This window comes from Myxocyprinus asiaticus, chromosome 18 (assembly GCF_019703515.2).
Source record: "Myxocyprinus asiaticus isolate MX2 ecotype Aquarium Trade chromosome 18, UBuf_Myxa_2, whole genome shotgun sequence".
Classification (NCBI taxonomy): Eukaryota; Metazoa; Chordata; class Actinopteri; order Cypriniformes; family Catostomidae; genus Myxocyprinus; species Myxocyprinus asiaticus.
In genome coordinates this window covers 19,940,129-19,954,239 of record NC_059361.1, presented here as the reverse complement: position 1 = coordinate 19,954,239, position 14,111 = coordinate 19,940,129, and the positions used below count along the sequence as shown (strand labels likewise).

At 38.9% G+C, this 14,111-nt stretch overlaps 1 protein-coding gene across 1 annotated transcript; it reads left to right on the top strand.

Moving 5' to 3' along the window:
• The first annotated feature begins 228 nt into the window (after positions 1-228).
• On the top strand, positions 229-13,878 carry LOC127456525 (tripartite motif-containing protein 14-like). Its single transcript, XM_051725071.1, has 7 exons — positions 229-730; positions 2,540-3,456; positions 7,498-7,593; positions 8,218-8,466; positions 9,803-9,825; positions 11,616-11,764; positions 12,320-13,878. Exons 1-7 carry the CDS (start codon positions 409-411, stop codon positions 12,874-12,876), a joined length of 2,313 nt encoding a protein of 770 aa, XP_051581031.1. The 5' UTR covers positions 229-408; the 3' UTR covers positions 12,877-13,878.
• Positions 13,879-14,111: the final 233 nt, after the last annotated feature.

The window sequence follows — 14,111 nt, the reverse complement described above, 5'->3', positions numbered from 1 at the left end:
CCACATAAAATGGATCAAATAATGCATTACCCAATGAGCCCAATCATTACTTGACATTCAATTTATTTCAACTAAAATTTCTAATAAAGGATTTCTTACAGTGTAGTGAATGCTATTTTACTAATGCATTGAATCTTATCTTATTTGCAGGTTATACGGAGTAAAGGTTTTGGGCAAACACATTATTGTACTTTAGACAGACAGACAGACAGATAGACAGACAGATAGATAGATAGATAGATAGATAGATACAGTAGATGCCGCTTAAACACAGGATAATATTTTGCCCATACAGGACGTCCCGGCTAGTACGGGACAGTTGGCAGCCCTAAGTCTGTACCAATATCATGCACTGTAGCTTTAAAAGTACAGAAAATATTGTGCACGGTCGCTTTAAGAGAGAAGTAAATGTTGTGCTTGCGTGATTCAAAAGGCCAGGCTCCGCCCACTCTGTGGAAGGTCAGTTTCTTTTCTCTGATCGTACATTCTGTTGGTGTAAATAAACAAAACATGGGAGCGTCTAATGGTAAACCCCGCAAATGCCCACTGTGTCGTGAAGAGTGTCGGAATCAGGTGACGCTGAGATGCGAGCATACCTTCTGTCAGGGCTGTATCGGTGAGTTATGGAGCGGATCACCAACTGGACCTTATTACTGCCCCGAGTGCAATTACGAGTACAAGGAACTGCCAGACTACAGGGATGGAGCCTCAGCAGCCAGACCAAGCCCAAGTATGTTTCATTAAAGAAAGAGCATTGCAAATGTTGGCGGAGAAATTATGAAAGATGTTGTTTTTGTATTGCATTTGTAAATTGCTCATGAAGTAGGCCACATGCTAATATCTAAACTTGTTTAGTTGTTTTGCAAGGTAAATTAAAGGAATATTCCGGGTTCAATTCAAGCAGACTATTTAGCCTGAGACGTAGCACTTGCAGTGTTGCTAACTGTTTCTTATGTGAAGTCGTCAAAGGCTCGTTGAAATGTCTGAAAGTATCTAAATCACGAAATGACGTCATTTATTACGTATGACGTCAAATTTACATACGGGTAGGAATTGGCGTAAAGAGCTACGGCAATTATTTAAAGGTGTAGTGTTGAAGAACCGTCATGTTTTTTTAATTTTAATTTTTTTTTATTTAACTAATCATTTAACTATGAATATTTAACTACTAATCATGTGGCTATTATTAATTGAACTTATCAAACATACAGCAAGTTGTGATGGGCAGTGGGATAGATGTTTTTCTTTTTGTATATGTGTGTTTATTTTTTATTTTATTTTAATGAATTCATGAACAAGCTGGTCAAAATTATTCCATCAAACTCTGCATAGCAAGCTGGGAAAGACAGTGGTGGATTTAGGAGATGTCAGTCTTTCCCCATTTAAGTAAATAGGAGCTGCACCAGAGAGCTTTTACACTGAGATAACAACATCTGTGTTATTACCATAGGAGAGAGTGTAACGGTCAACTAGCGTGTTAGGACAATAATTCACTTTTTGAGGATACTATACAAATAAATGAGGAGAGCCGTAAAGTGACACCTACATGTCGCTTCAGACAGGCTCTGGATGTACTTTCATGCCGATTGTTTCCATGGAAAATAGCTGCCCGGAAGTGTTTCCAAGATGGCAGCGGAGTGGACTGACTTGCCTTGAAAGATACTTTGATAGGTGAAGCTTAATCAACAGCATTTTGGCATAATGTTGATTACTTTAAAAAAAAAAAAAAAGTACTATCGAGGTTACAGTGAGCCACTTACAATGGAAGTGAATGGGGTATTATTTTAAGTGATTATTTGTCATTTTTGCTGTCAACAAAGTTGTAAGATTAGATATAACTTTACACAAAAAGGGTTAGTAAACAATTTTATCACACTAAAATCATGTTAACATGCATATTGTTTACTTCTTGTGGCTATAATTTTGAAACCATGAGTATTTTAACATTTGCGAATTGGCCCCATTCACTTCCATTGGAAATGCCTTTGTAAGTGCCATTATAACCCAGACTTTTGCTTTATATAAATAAAGAGAGGGACGAGCTGTTGATTGAGCTTAACTTGTATTGAACCCAAAATATTCCTTTAATAGTGAATTGGATGCATTTATATAAAAGTGAAAAGTTTCTTAGTATTTAGTTTGTCCCCCTTTTGCTTTAATGACAGCATTCATTCGAGCTGGCATGGACTCCACAAGTTTGTGTAAGACCTTTTGATCCATGTAATCTCAGCATGAGTTGAGAATATTCCAAAGAGTATCTTGTGTGCTTCAGTGGAAACAAGGAAATCTGACATTTTGTACATGGTCAATGTCACAAATTAGCTTATTTGATTAGTGACCTAGAAGTGGTGTAGAGTCTTAAATATTTATTATTCATTTTACATTATAACATTTCTTTGTTTTAACATTTTTAAAATCTTAAACCTTTTTGTTTATTTCCAGATTTAAATCAGATTTTGAATCACAGATTATCTTTGTGGACGCTTTGTTGACTTTTGACCACCACTGTACATTCAAACAATACAATGTTTTCATGTAGGTTGGGCATTTGGAAAGAAGCTATCTGCCCGATATTCCACTAAGACATTGCTTGGGAAGAGGAAGTCCAGTTCTGCATTCCCCGAGAAGTACAGTGGTGGGAACAGACTGGGTTCAGCACATTCTAGTAACCTCAATGTCACTGACTCTTCTAATGTAATCAACATCAATGACTCTGACAATGATACACCAGCACCACCTAAAAGAAAGCCCATAGCAGAAGAGCGCCCATCTGAAAGCCTGTCTCCATCCGTGGTTTGGAGGAATACTTCTACAAGTGACTCATCAACACAACGCACACCTCTAGAAACAACCTCATCGACACCTCCTCATTTAGAATCATCGCCAGAGAGGAACACAAGCTCAGAAAGGGAGGACCAGCCTGTAGTGGCTTCATGTAGTAACACCGGGACACCCAGAAAAAGCAACACCCTTCAAGAAGAGAAAGAACCCTCAAAAGAGCCACCAACGACAAAAGACACCTCTTCTAAAGCCAATGACTTACCAAGAGTGAATGTGACCACTCATTCGGCCCAAATAAGCCCTTCTAATAATGAGGAGCCTCCGGTCTTCAGTGTTTCAGGTACATCAACAGAGAGACTCTCCGGTAGCAGCCATGTGCCCTGCCATTACTGTCCTTTTTCAGACCAGAAGGTTGCAGTGAAGACCTGCCTTGTATGTGGGGCCTCAATGTGCTCACAGCACCTGCAGGCACATCTGGAAAAGCCAGTGTTCCAAAACCACCCACTGGTGAACGCTGTGGAGGATGTGTCTCTCTGGAGATGCCAGGAGCACCAGGAGATGAACCGCATCTACTGTCGATCATGTTCAGTGTGTGTGTGTACTGTGTGTTCCTTGGTTGGATCACACAAGGGTCATGAGTGCATCAGCATCCGTGAGGCAGAGCAGGAACTCAGAGTGAGTCACCACCTACCATTGTTAACATTTGAAATTCTTGCCACTTGTTTCCCTCTTTAAATATTTTTTTTAAAAGACCCCATGAAATAGCTTGATTAGTATAGATTTCTTTCATGTGTTGACATGTTTCCTATTAAAACAGGAAGTTGGGGTGGGACATATTGAAGAGCTCATCCCTTTTTTTTAAATAACCAATAGCTTTCAGTTTTCAACACATCCATTAACCATGATTTGCTAATCAGGGGTACTGTAGGTGCTATTAGTGGTGAGGACAATCTCATTCTAGAGAGCATTTTATTAGACCAAAATTTGAATACGGCGTGAGTGTGAGACCCTGTTTACACCTGGTTTTAAGATGCGTTTCGTGCACTGATCTATAATATAGTACTGGACTGCTAATGATGTCATAACATTGAAGAAACTGCACTGCCATATTGCTATGCCCAAACATGCATATTATTATCTTAATATGTAAACATCTCATTTCAAAGAGTAAACATTCTCTATTCAACCACCTATTTTATATCTGAAATCTGCCTGTACATCTCTACAACTAAAATGTCCTACACATGTAATTATTTATTTTTTTAAAGTTGGGAATTTTTCCTGTGTCTTGAAAGCCAGAGCGAGTTCATTTTGTCTATATCAAACAGTATAGAGTTGAAGTCAGAAGTTTTCATACACCTTAGCCAAATATATTTAAACTCAGTTTTTCACAATTCCTGACATTTAATCTTAGAAAACATTCCCTGTCTTAGGTCAGTTAGGATCACTACTTTATTTTAGAATGTGAAATGTCAGAATAATAGTAGAGAGAATTATTTATTTCAGCTTTTATTACTTTCATCACATTCCCAGTGTGTCAGAAGTTTACATACACTTGCTAGTATTAGGTAGCATTGCCTTTAAATTGTTTAACTTGGTTCAAACTTTTTCGGTAGCCTTCCACAAGCTATAAGTTGCTGGTATTTTGGCCCATTCCTCCAGACATAACTTGTGTAACTGAGTCAGGTTTGTAGGCCTCCTTGCTTGCACATGCTTTTTCAGTTCTGCCCACAAATTTTCTGTTGGATTGAGGTCAGGGTTTGGACCCTTTTTCACCTGATCGAATCACCTGAGACTGATGTTAATACCAAATGTAAACAGGTCAGGGCACTCCATTACCTTGACTTTGTTGTCCTTAAGCCATTTTGCCACAAATTTGGAGGTATGCTTTGGGGTCATTGTCCATTTGGAAGACCCATTTGCGACCGAGCTTTAACTTCATGACTGATGTCTGGAGATGTTGCTTCAATATATTCACATAATTTTCCTTCCTCATGATGCCATCTATTTTGTGAAGTGCATCAGTCCCTCCTGCAGCAAAGCAATCCCACAACATGATGCTGCCTCTCCCATGCTTCACGGTTGGGATGGCTTTCTTCGGCTTGCAAGCCTCACCCTTTTTCGTCCAAACATAACGATGGTCATTATGGCCAAACAGTTCAGTATTTGTTTCATCAGACCAGAGGACATTTCTTCAAAAAGTAAGATCTTAGTCCCCATGTGCACTTGCAAACTGAGCAGAGGCTTCTTCCTTGCTGAGCAGCCTTTCAGGTAATGTCGATATATGACTCGTTTTACTGTGGATATAGATACTTATCTACCTGTTTCCTCCAGCATCTTCACAAGGTCCTTTGCTGTTGTTCTGATATTGATTTGCACTTTTCGCACCAAACTACATTCATCTCTAGGAGAGAGAATGCGTCTCCTTCCTGAGTAGTATGATGGTTGTGTGGTCCCATGGTGTATATACTTGTGTACTATTGTTTGTGCAGATGAACTTGGAACCTTCAGGCATTTGGAAATTGCTCCCAAGGATGAACCAGACTTGTGGAGGTCCACCATTGTTTTTTTCTGAGGTCTTGGCTGATTTCTTTTGATTTCTCCATGATGTCAAGCAAAGAGGCACTGAGTTTGAAGGAAGGCCTTAAAATACATCCACAGGTACACCTCCAATTGACTCCAGTTAGCCAATTAGCTTGTCAGAAGCTAATTGGCTAATTGTCTAAAGGCTTGACATCATTTTCTGGAATTTTCCAAGCTGCTTAAAGGCACAGTTAACTTAGTGTATGTAAATTTCTGACCCACTGGAATTGTGATATAGTCAATTAAAAGTGAAACAAATTGTCTGTTAACAATTGTTGGAAAAATTACTCCTCATGCACAAAGTAGATGTCCTAAACGACTTGCCAAAACTATAGTTTGCTAATATTAAATCTGTGGAGTGGTTAAAAAATTTGTTTTAATGACTTCAGCCTAAGTGTATGTAAACTTCAACAGCACCTCTAACGGTTAAAGGTTAATCATGATTGTCACTAGAGTGTGAAATGTGACGGTCGTATCCGGAGGTCGGAGACTGTGAAACAGCAGCGGTACTGGCTGTCAGTCATTGAGGCTCTATGGCGGCTGGGGCCTACCAAGAAGGCCGCTCGAACACTTCTGGTGGCTTCAACTCCTGCTGGCAGTTCATCGTAGCGTCAGCGATCCAGATAGATACTGATAGAAAAAGATACTGTATATATTATATATCAGTGGTTTTGTGTAATCTGATCATAAGTACTCAGCGTTAAATACAGGTGTAAACGGGGTGAAAAAGAATGTGTTGTGGTCGGATCACAAAAACCACATACGAAGGTAGTCGAAAAAGCATGTGACCACATCACATTTGAGGTGCAAACAGTAATCTGTCTTGATGTGTTCCAGACAGCAGCGAAGCACCACAACTTACCTGTCAATCAAAAAAAGAGCTTTGCTACCACCCCTGGAGTTCGCTAGTTCGAATCCCAGGGCGTGCTGAGTGACTCCAGCTGGGTCTCCTAAGCAACCAAATTGGCCCGGTTGCTAGGGAGGGTAGGGTCACACGGGGTAACATCCTCGTGATCGCTATAATGTGGTTCTCGCTTTCGGTGGGGCACGTGGTGAGTTGTGCATGGATGCCGTGGTGGATGGCGTGAAGCCTCCACACACACTATATCTCCGTGGTAATGCGCTCAAGAAGCCATGTGATAAGATGCGCGGGTTGACGGTCTCAGACGTGGAGGCAGCTGAGATTCATCCTCCACCACCCGGATTGAGGCGAGTCACTACGCCACCACAAGGACTTAGAGCGCATTGGGAATTGGGCATTCCAAATTGGGAGAAAAAGGGGAGAAATTTATTTATTTTTTTGTGTGAACATTTACATATAGAGGCAAGGAAAACTTCACAAAACGTCTTCAGTGTGTCTGATATCAACATGCTTCTCATCTTTGTCTGCAAGCACATCTGAAGCTCAGTTAATACAGGTACTCCAATAAAATAATGGAGAATTCTGCTCAAAATGTTGCTTTTGTGCTTGGATTACATATCAGTAGCATCTGGGAGAAACAGTGCACCATTTTTTTTGTTTGTTTGTTTTTTTTTTTTTGCGCTTTATTTGTCTTTTATGACTTTCTTGTGGTTTATCGTCATGCAGTATAAACTGACGTAGACCCTCCCCTGGAAATCTGAACACAGATTCCACCTCGAGTGGTCACAGGAGATGCATTTAAGTGACCAGGTGTTAACAGCAATGTGTCTCGTCTGACCACATGTGATCGGAACACCCGAGATGCATTTTAATACTAGGTGTAAACGGTGTCATAAATATTTTCTTTTTTTTTCCTAAGTCATCAATATTATGATCCATTTTCCCAGAATAGAAAGACAGTAAATTCTAAATGTATATCTGCTAAAAGATAATTTTGTCAACTTTTAGTAGTACACTAGCATATAGATAGCTGCAAATCTAACAGACATGAACTAAAAGTCACAAAACTCAAATTTTATGGGGTCTTTAATTGTTAGTTTATACTGCTCTGAATACAAATTATGCAATGAGCAATTGTATGGTGCAAAGCTATTTCCAATATATTACAAAGAGTTACGATACTCATATCTACTGTTAGACATAACAAACACTAGTTTTAAGACATGATCACAGTGATCTATGAAATGCTTTTTTCTACATTATTGTCTCAGGGCTCACTGAAGGATGAGATGACAAAAATTCAAAAAACTGAAAAGACCATTGTGGAAAAAGCCTTTCAGCTCAGTGAGAAAAAGCATGGTGTCCAGGTAAGTGCAGAAACCTATTTATTTATTTAAAGATGCACCTAGCAGTGTAGATGCAGCATTATGCAAAAACCAAAGTTCTCAGTTACTGATATCATTTTAAAAATGCATTCAACCATAATGAATTCCTTTCTGCAAGTGAAAGCATCCAATTCAAGGGAATTATTTGAGATAAAGCCAGCAATATTCATCTGGTCATATGATCTCAACATTGTGGCATTCATGAATGTGCTCAGCACCATATGTAGGATAAAGCAATGTTTTCTCGAAGACTGACATGACTAGAGAGTCTTCATCTCACGTGGGTATGCAACTAATTTTAAGCATATGTTTGAAATATACTATTCGACTATTTCCATTTCTTTCAATTAAAAAGTTAAGCAATTAGAAAAAATACAGATTGAATGAATGAACGTTACATTTATATAGCGCTTTTCTGACACTACACTCAAAGCGCTTTACACAGTGAACAGGGGTCTCTCCTCAACCACCACCAGTGTGAAGCATTACCAGACTGCACCAATAACCAGTGTTTAAGCTCTTTTTTTTCTTTTTCTTTTTGTTTATCTCTTGTGTAGTTGTCTTGCATCCCTGTTTTCTTATTTTTCCTCTTTTCTGATTCTTTAGACAGGTCTGGAGGAAGTGCGAGCGGCTGTGTTGCAGCAGTATCAGGCCATGCGGGAGGCTCTGGAGCATGAGGAAGCGCAGGCACTGCGCTGTGTGGCTCAGGAACAGGACAGAGTGTTGGAGAGCATCGAAAGGCAGCTTGACACCTTACAGGGTGCCCTGATATCTAGCCAGAGCATATTAAACACCCTGCAGGGAATGACCACTGCACAAGGGCTGTCGCAATACCAGGACCAAGCCTTTATCATGGTATGACAAACAGTAAATGTAGTATGTAGGTTATAGGGGCCTGTTTACATTTGGTACTAACATGCATCTCAGGTGATTCGATCAGGTGTAAAAAGTTTTGTGATTCCATATCTAAAACCACTTTCAGAGCACGTCTGAAATGCATGTGGTCATATTGAAATTGTATTCGTTTACATTTACATTTATGTATTTGGCAGACGCTTTTATCCAAAGCGACTTACAGTGTACTTATTACAGGGACAATACCACCGGAGCAACCTGGAGTTAAGTGCCTTGCTCAAGGACACAATGGTGGTGGCTGTGGGGATCGAACCAGCAACCTTAATATTAGCAGTTATGTGCTTTAGCCCACTACGCCACCACCACTCCCTGGTATTCTGATGTGCCCCTAATTGCCTACTCACATGTCAATCATCCATCCGTTCTATCAATATGCAGTAATGCTTTGAGTGATGAACGCAGTCATGAAATCAGAGACACTCCCCTTGAAATCTGATTACAAGTGGTCACAGGAGATATTAAAGCTGAAGTGTGTAATTTCTGTGCCACCGAACAGAATTGCAAAAATAAACTTTTATTTTCAAACAGCCCTCTATATACGCCTGCCATCTGCTCTTGATCGAATAAACAGATAGTCCAGCCTCCAACTCATGGCACTGGCTGAGTCAATGTTATTGTTTCAGTATGGATGCGTCTCAAAACAAACAGAGGAATTTTTACCTCTGCATATTAAGCTGGGATAAGGCAAACTATTTTAACACAGAAAAAGTTACACACTTCAGCTTTAATACCAGGTGAAAATCTGTCTCGGCTGACCACTTGTGATCAGATCATCTGAGACGAATGTTAATACAAGGTCTAAAGTGTGCCTACATGAATCTGTCTCAAACACATTATTATTCCAATAGAAATGTCATTACTTGATTGATATACACTCACTGAGCACTTTATTAGGAACACCTGTACACCTAGTTATTCATGCTATTATCCAGTCAGCCAATCGTGTGGCAACAGTGCAATGCATAAAATCACGCAGATACGGGTCAGGAGCTTCAGATAATGTTCACATCAACCATCAGAATGGGGAAAAATATGATCTCCGTGATTGCGACCGTAACATGATTGTTGGTGCCAGACGGGCTGGTTTGAGTATTTCTGTAACTGCTGATCTCCTGGGATTTTCACACACAACAGTCTCTAGAGTTTCTCAGAATGGTATCAAAAACAAGTGTTCCTAATAAAGTGCTCGATGAGTGTAAATACACAGTATTTGATGATTTCATTATTTTTGCAATATATGAAGTGTATATAATGCAACTGTTACCTTTTGTTTCAGGCATACAGCAAGATAGCAGCACAGTGAGTATAATTTTTTGAATTTAAATTATTTGAGTTGGGTAATTATGCTCATTGAATTCGTTAGTGGTTTTCTTTAATATGCTGTGCAACTCCTGCTCCAAGCTCTTGTCATATCAAGACTTGACTACTGCAATGATCTGTTGGCTGGCCTCCCTACTAGCACAATTAAGCCACTGCAGTTTGTCCAGAACACAGTGGCGCATCTGCAGGGTTCCCACGCATCACGGAGAACCTGGAATTTTGTAATGCAGTTTTCCGGTCATGGAAAAATCATGGAAAATGAGAAAAATACTTAAATGTCATGAACATTTTTTTATGTCCTGGAAAATATTTAAGTATAATAAAACTGTTTGACTGTGTGGCTGACATGGTTTTTCTTACATGTACAAAAACATAGGTGTCAAATACACAAATTCGTATTTTGTCACTGCCGACGGCTGCACATTGTCAACATCAACAGTTGACTGTCATGAACGAACAGTAGACGTACAGTACATTCTTTACTCATCTGCTGTCATCTCTGCTTTGCACTGACAAAATAATTTAAGTATTGATATATTGAAAAATATGATTTTTTTTGTTCTTATATTGCTGTTGTGTTAACTACAAAAACATTTGAGTTGTAAACCTTAGATGACGGCCGACGGTCAGACAGCTGTTTTTTTTTTTTTAAATGAGTTCACAACCCGAGGTGGTAGCATGGTGATTCTGCCTTTATAGTGGCACTTTATGGTGATGTGGTAATAATAAATGAACGATTCGAGTCTGCTTATACTGCGGTTAACACATGTAGAGCCCTATGATTTCCGCAATGTGGAAAACTCAGTCAGAATCAATGAATCCAGTCACAAAAATGGCTTTAGCTATAAAACATGGAATGTCTCGGAATTTGACATATTTGAGACTTAAAAGAATGTTTGAATGCACAGATAATCAAATTAAAACTGTGATATGTCTTAGTGTGATTATTAAACTGCAAAAAGCTGCGTTTTAAATAAATATATCAAATAGCATGTGCTGCGTGCTTCAAAATGAATGTGTGTAATGAATTCAGAAAAAATAACCATTCAATAACCACAATATGATTCATGACCTCTTGTTGTTTTTGCTTAAATATTATACCCATTGTGCAAATAAAATGTCCTGGAAATGGCCTGGAAAATTGTACCTTGAAAAGAGTGGGAACCATGCTCTGGTCTTCAACCAACCAGAGAGGGCTTACGTCACTCCCCTCTTGATCTCATTCCACTGGCTACCTGTAGCTACCCGCATCAAATTCAAGGCTTTTAATTTGGGCTCCATGATACCCAATGGAACAGCATCCTCTTACTTTAATTCATTCCTCCAGGTCCATGTCCTCTCTCGCTCCTTGCGATCAAAGAATGAACACCTGGTGGTTCCATTGCAAAGAGGCACAAAGTCGCTCTCTATATCATTCACATTCTCTATTCCTCAGTGGTGGAATGCGCTTCCAGCCCCCACCCGATCTGTTGAGACCTTTTCAAATAAAACAAACTGCTGATGGCACATCTCTTCCATGAGCACTTTTAAGTCCACAAACATAAGGCACTTGCGTTCTATATTTATATTAAAAAAATGTGTGTTTCTTTCTTCTGCGCTAACTTCTGTACTACTCCAGCTACGATTAAAACTTAGCAGTGTGATACTGCTGATATTGCTGACTTATGTATGACGAATTGTTTATATTCCTCATTTTGTAAGTGGCTTTGGATAAAAGCGGATGCTAAATGAAGAAATGTAAATGTAATAATCTTCATTTCCTTATTCAGACTCAATGGACTGTCTGATCCTGTGGAAAACCTTGAACCTCCTCAGGAGGTAAACCAGTGCCGACTTGACTGTCTTCAAGACTGGACTGAACGGAGACTGGACACCGTCCTCATTGCACTGCCTCACCGTGACCCGTTCAGATTGCTATGTGAGTCCCTTACACATTTAAGTATTCTATAATTCACATACTGTTATTATGGAATTGATAGTGTACAGTCAGCAGATAATTACTGCAAAATAAACCCCGACAGGGAGATCAGTGAAGCAGAGGTTTATCAAGCTTATTACACAGCTACTTACCAATTAAGTAAATAAATTGTCATGAAATGTTGATCTGAGCTTGAAGTATATGTGTGATAAGAAAAGTGACCACAGAGTGATACAAGAGACATTAAACTAGCACAGCTGTGAAGGAGAATAGGAGACTAAACTAACAGTTTTCATTCAAAAATATATGACTGCAGAATGCTGCAATTGACCAATCAGAATCAAGTGTTCCAGAGAGCTGTGTAATAAATATATCAAATGTAATAAATACTTATATAAATATTCATTACACTATTGTGACAACATTTTGTCATTGGTTGTTGTCTATATGTACTGCCATGCTAAACAAAGTATTAAGTGAGACTACAGGAAGACTTTGATTGGTTTACACAAATTATTGTATCTGACACGTAGGCCCTTTATTTTCCTTATGCAGATGGGATAAGCCCAACTCTGGATCCTGATACTGCCCATCCAAAACTGCTACTGTCTGATGAAAACAGGACGGTACAGTACAGCGAGACCCAGCAGGATTACACTGAGCAGGAGCCTCGCTTCAACATATTCCCGCAGGTGCTGGGCTCCCATGCCCTAGACAGGGGCTGCTACTACTGGGAGGTGGAGGTTCCTCTGGATGAGGGCCGCTGGAAGGTGGGCATCACTGATGAACAGATAGGCAGAAAGGGGCAAAAGGATGTTTGTCGTATTGGCTTCTACCCCAATTCTTGGTGTCTAATATATGAGAAGGGGAAGGTGGAAGCCCTGCATGATAAGGTGGCTTCACCTGTGTGTGCCACTGGACTATGGAAGGTTGGGGTGCTGCTGGATTTTAACGAGGGCCGCTTGACTTTTTATAGCGTGGCAAAGGATGGGGCTCTTTCTTTGCTGTACTGTTTTGAGCATACGTTCTCTGAGCCACTGTATCCGGCACTGGCAGTTTCTAAAACTGAGATTACCATCTGTGATGTATTTACCAAGCCCACTACAGACTAGGCTACATCTCTGCTTTTATAAAACTTTTTATCATTAAGCAGCACTAAACACTTACATTCCAGAATACAACATCATTCCAATAGTGATCATTGCTGTATCCAGTAGTGCAACAGGTCTTGATGAAAACAAACCATTTTGGCCTGTTTGTATTTTTTTTTTTTCTGAATGGCTAATGAATGGTAGCCACTGTTTTGGAAAGGTAGGAAAATGTACATAACTGAGCCTTTCAAAACTTCCATTCCAGAAATATACTCTATATATCTGTGTATTTATACCATCCGGAATGGTGTAATTTTCAAAAACAATCTTGGGTGACCTTTTGACTACATGTTAAAAATCATTTTAATGAGTTTATAGGATTTATTTTATAATTCATCAAAAAATATTTTTTGTATTTTTATATTGATTAAAATATAAAATTGCACTGTATTTCCATGTACAACTAAATAAGACTGAGTTCAGGAGAAACATTTATCATAAATCTTTTAAAACGTCGAGATTTAAATCTTGTGTCAAAATGTAAAAAGCACATTTTAGTATAGATATTTTGCATCAATATATTATGTCTGTCTTGAATTAATGTAATAAGAAACATTGTTTTAAACCAGTAATGTGATTGATACCATCTTATATTCAGAATTAATGTGGACGTTTTTGTCCAAATTCAAATCTTCTGTGGCATTTTTTACAAATATTTGTGTCATTCCATAATTTCTGCAAAGTTGAATCATCAATCATCTTGTTCATGTTTTCAGTTGGAGTGACTGAATATTCCATTTCAACTCCAGATGGCAGCATTGTTCAAAATCAAATGGAGAAACCTAGAAAATATGCTATGTTGACTTCAGTTCGTCATATAGGAAAATCAAACAAAAAGGTGTTAAATAGTGTGCCAGTACTCAGGGAATCAATTCAGATGTTTTCTTCTTATTTGGTTATTTTAGATGTTGTCTGTTTCATACTGTAGATGCATCTCAAATAAATATTTTAATTTGCACGGTACTGTTGTCACAAAGTGAATCATTCAACTTCTCTTTGTCACATTTCTTTCTGAAATCACTGTACTAAAAGGAATTTTCTTTTTAATAACAATGAGCTCTGTTTCTATTTATTCTACAAGAGAACAAGCCGCTAATGGGAGGAGTGGATTAGGTGCAATACAATGCGAGTCATCTCTTCCAAGAATTGCAAGCTGTCCATGCCCTTCCACAGTTACAATAATGTCAAATCAATAC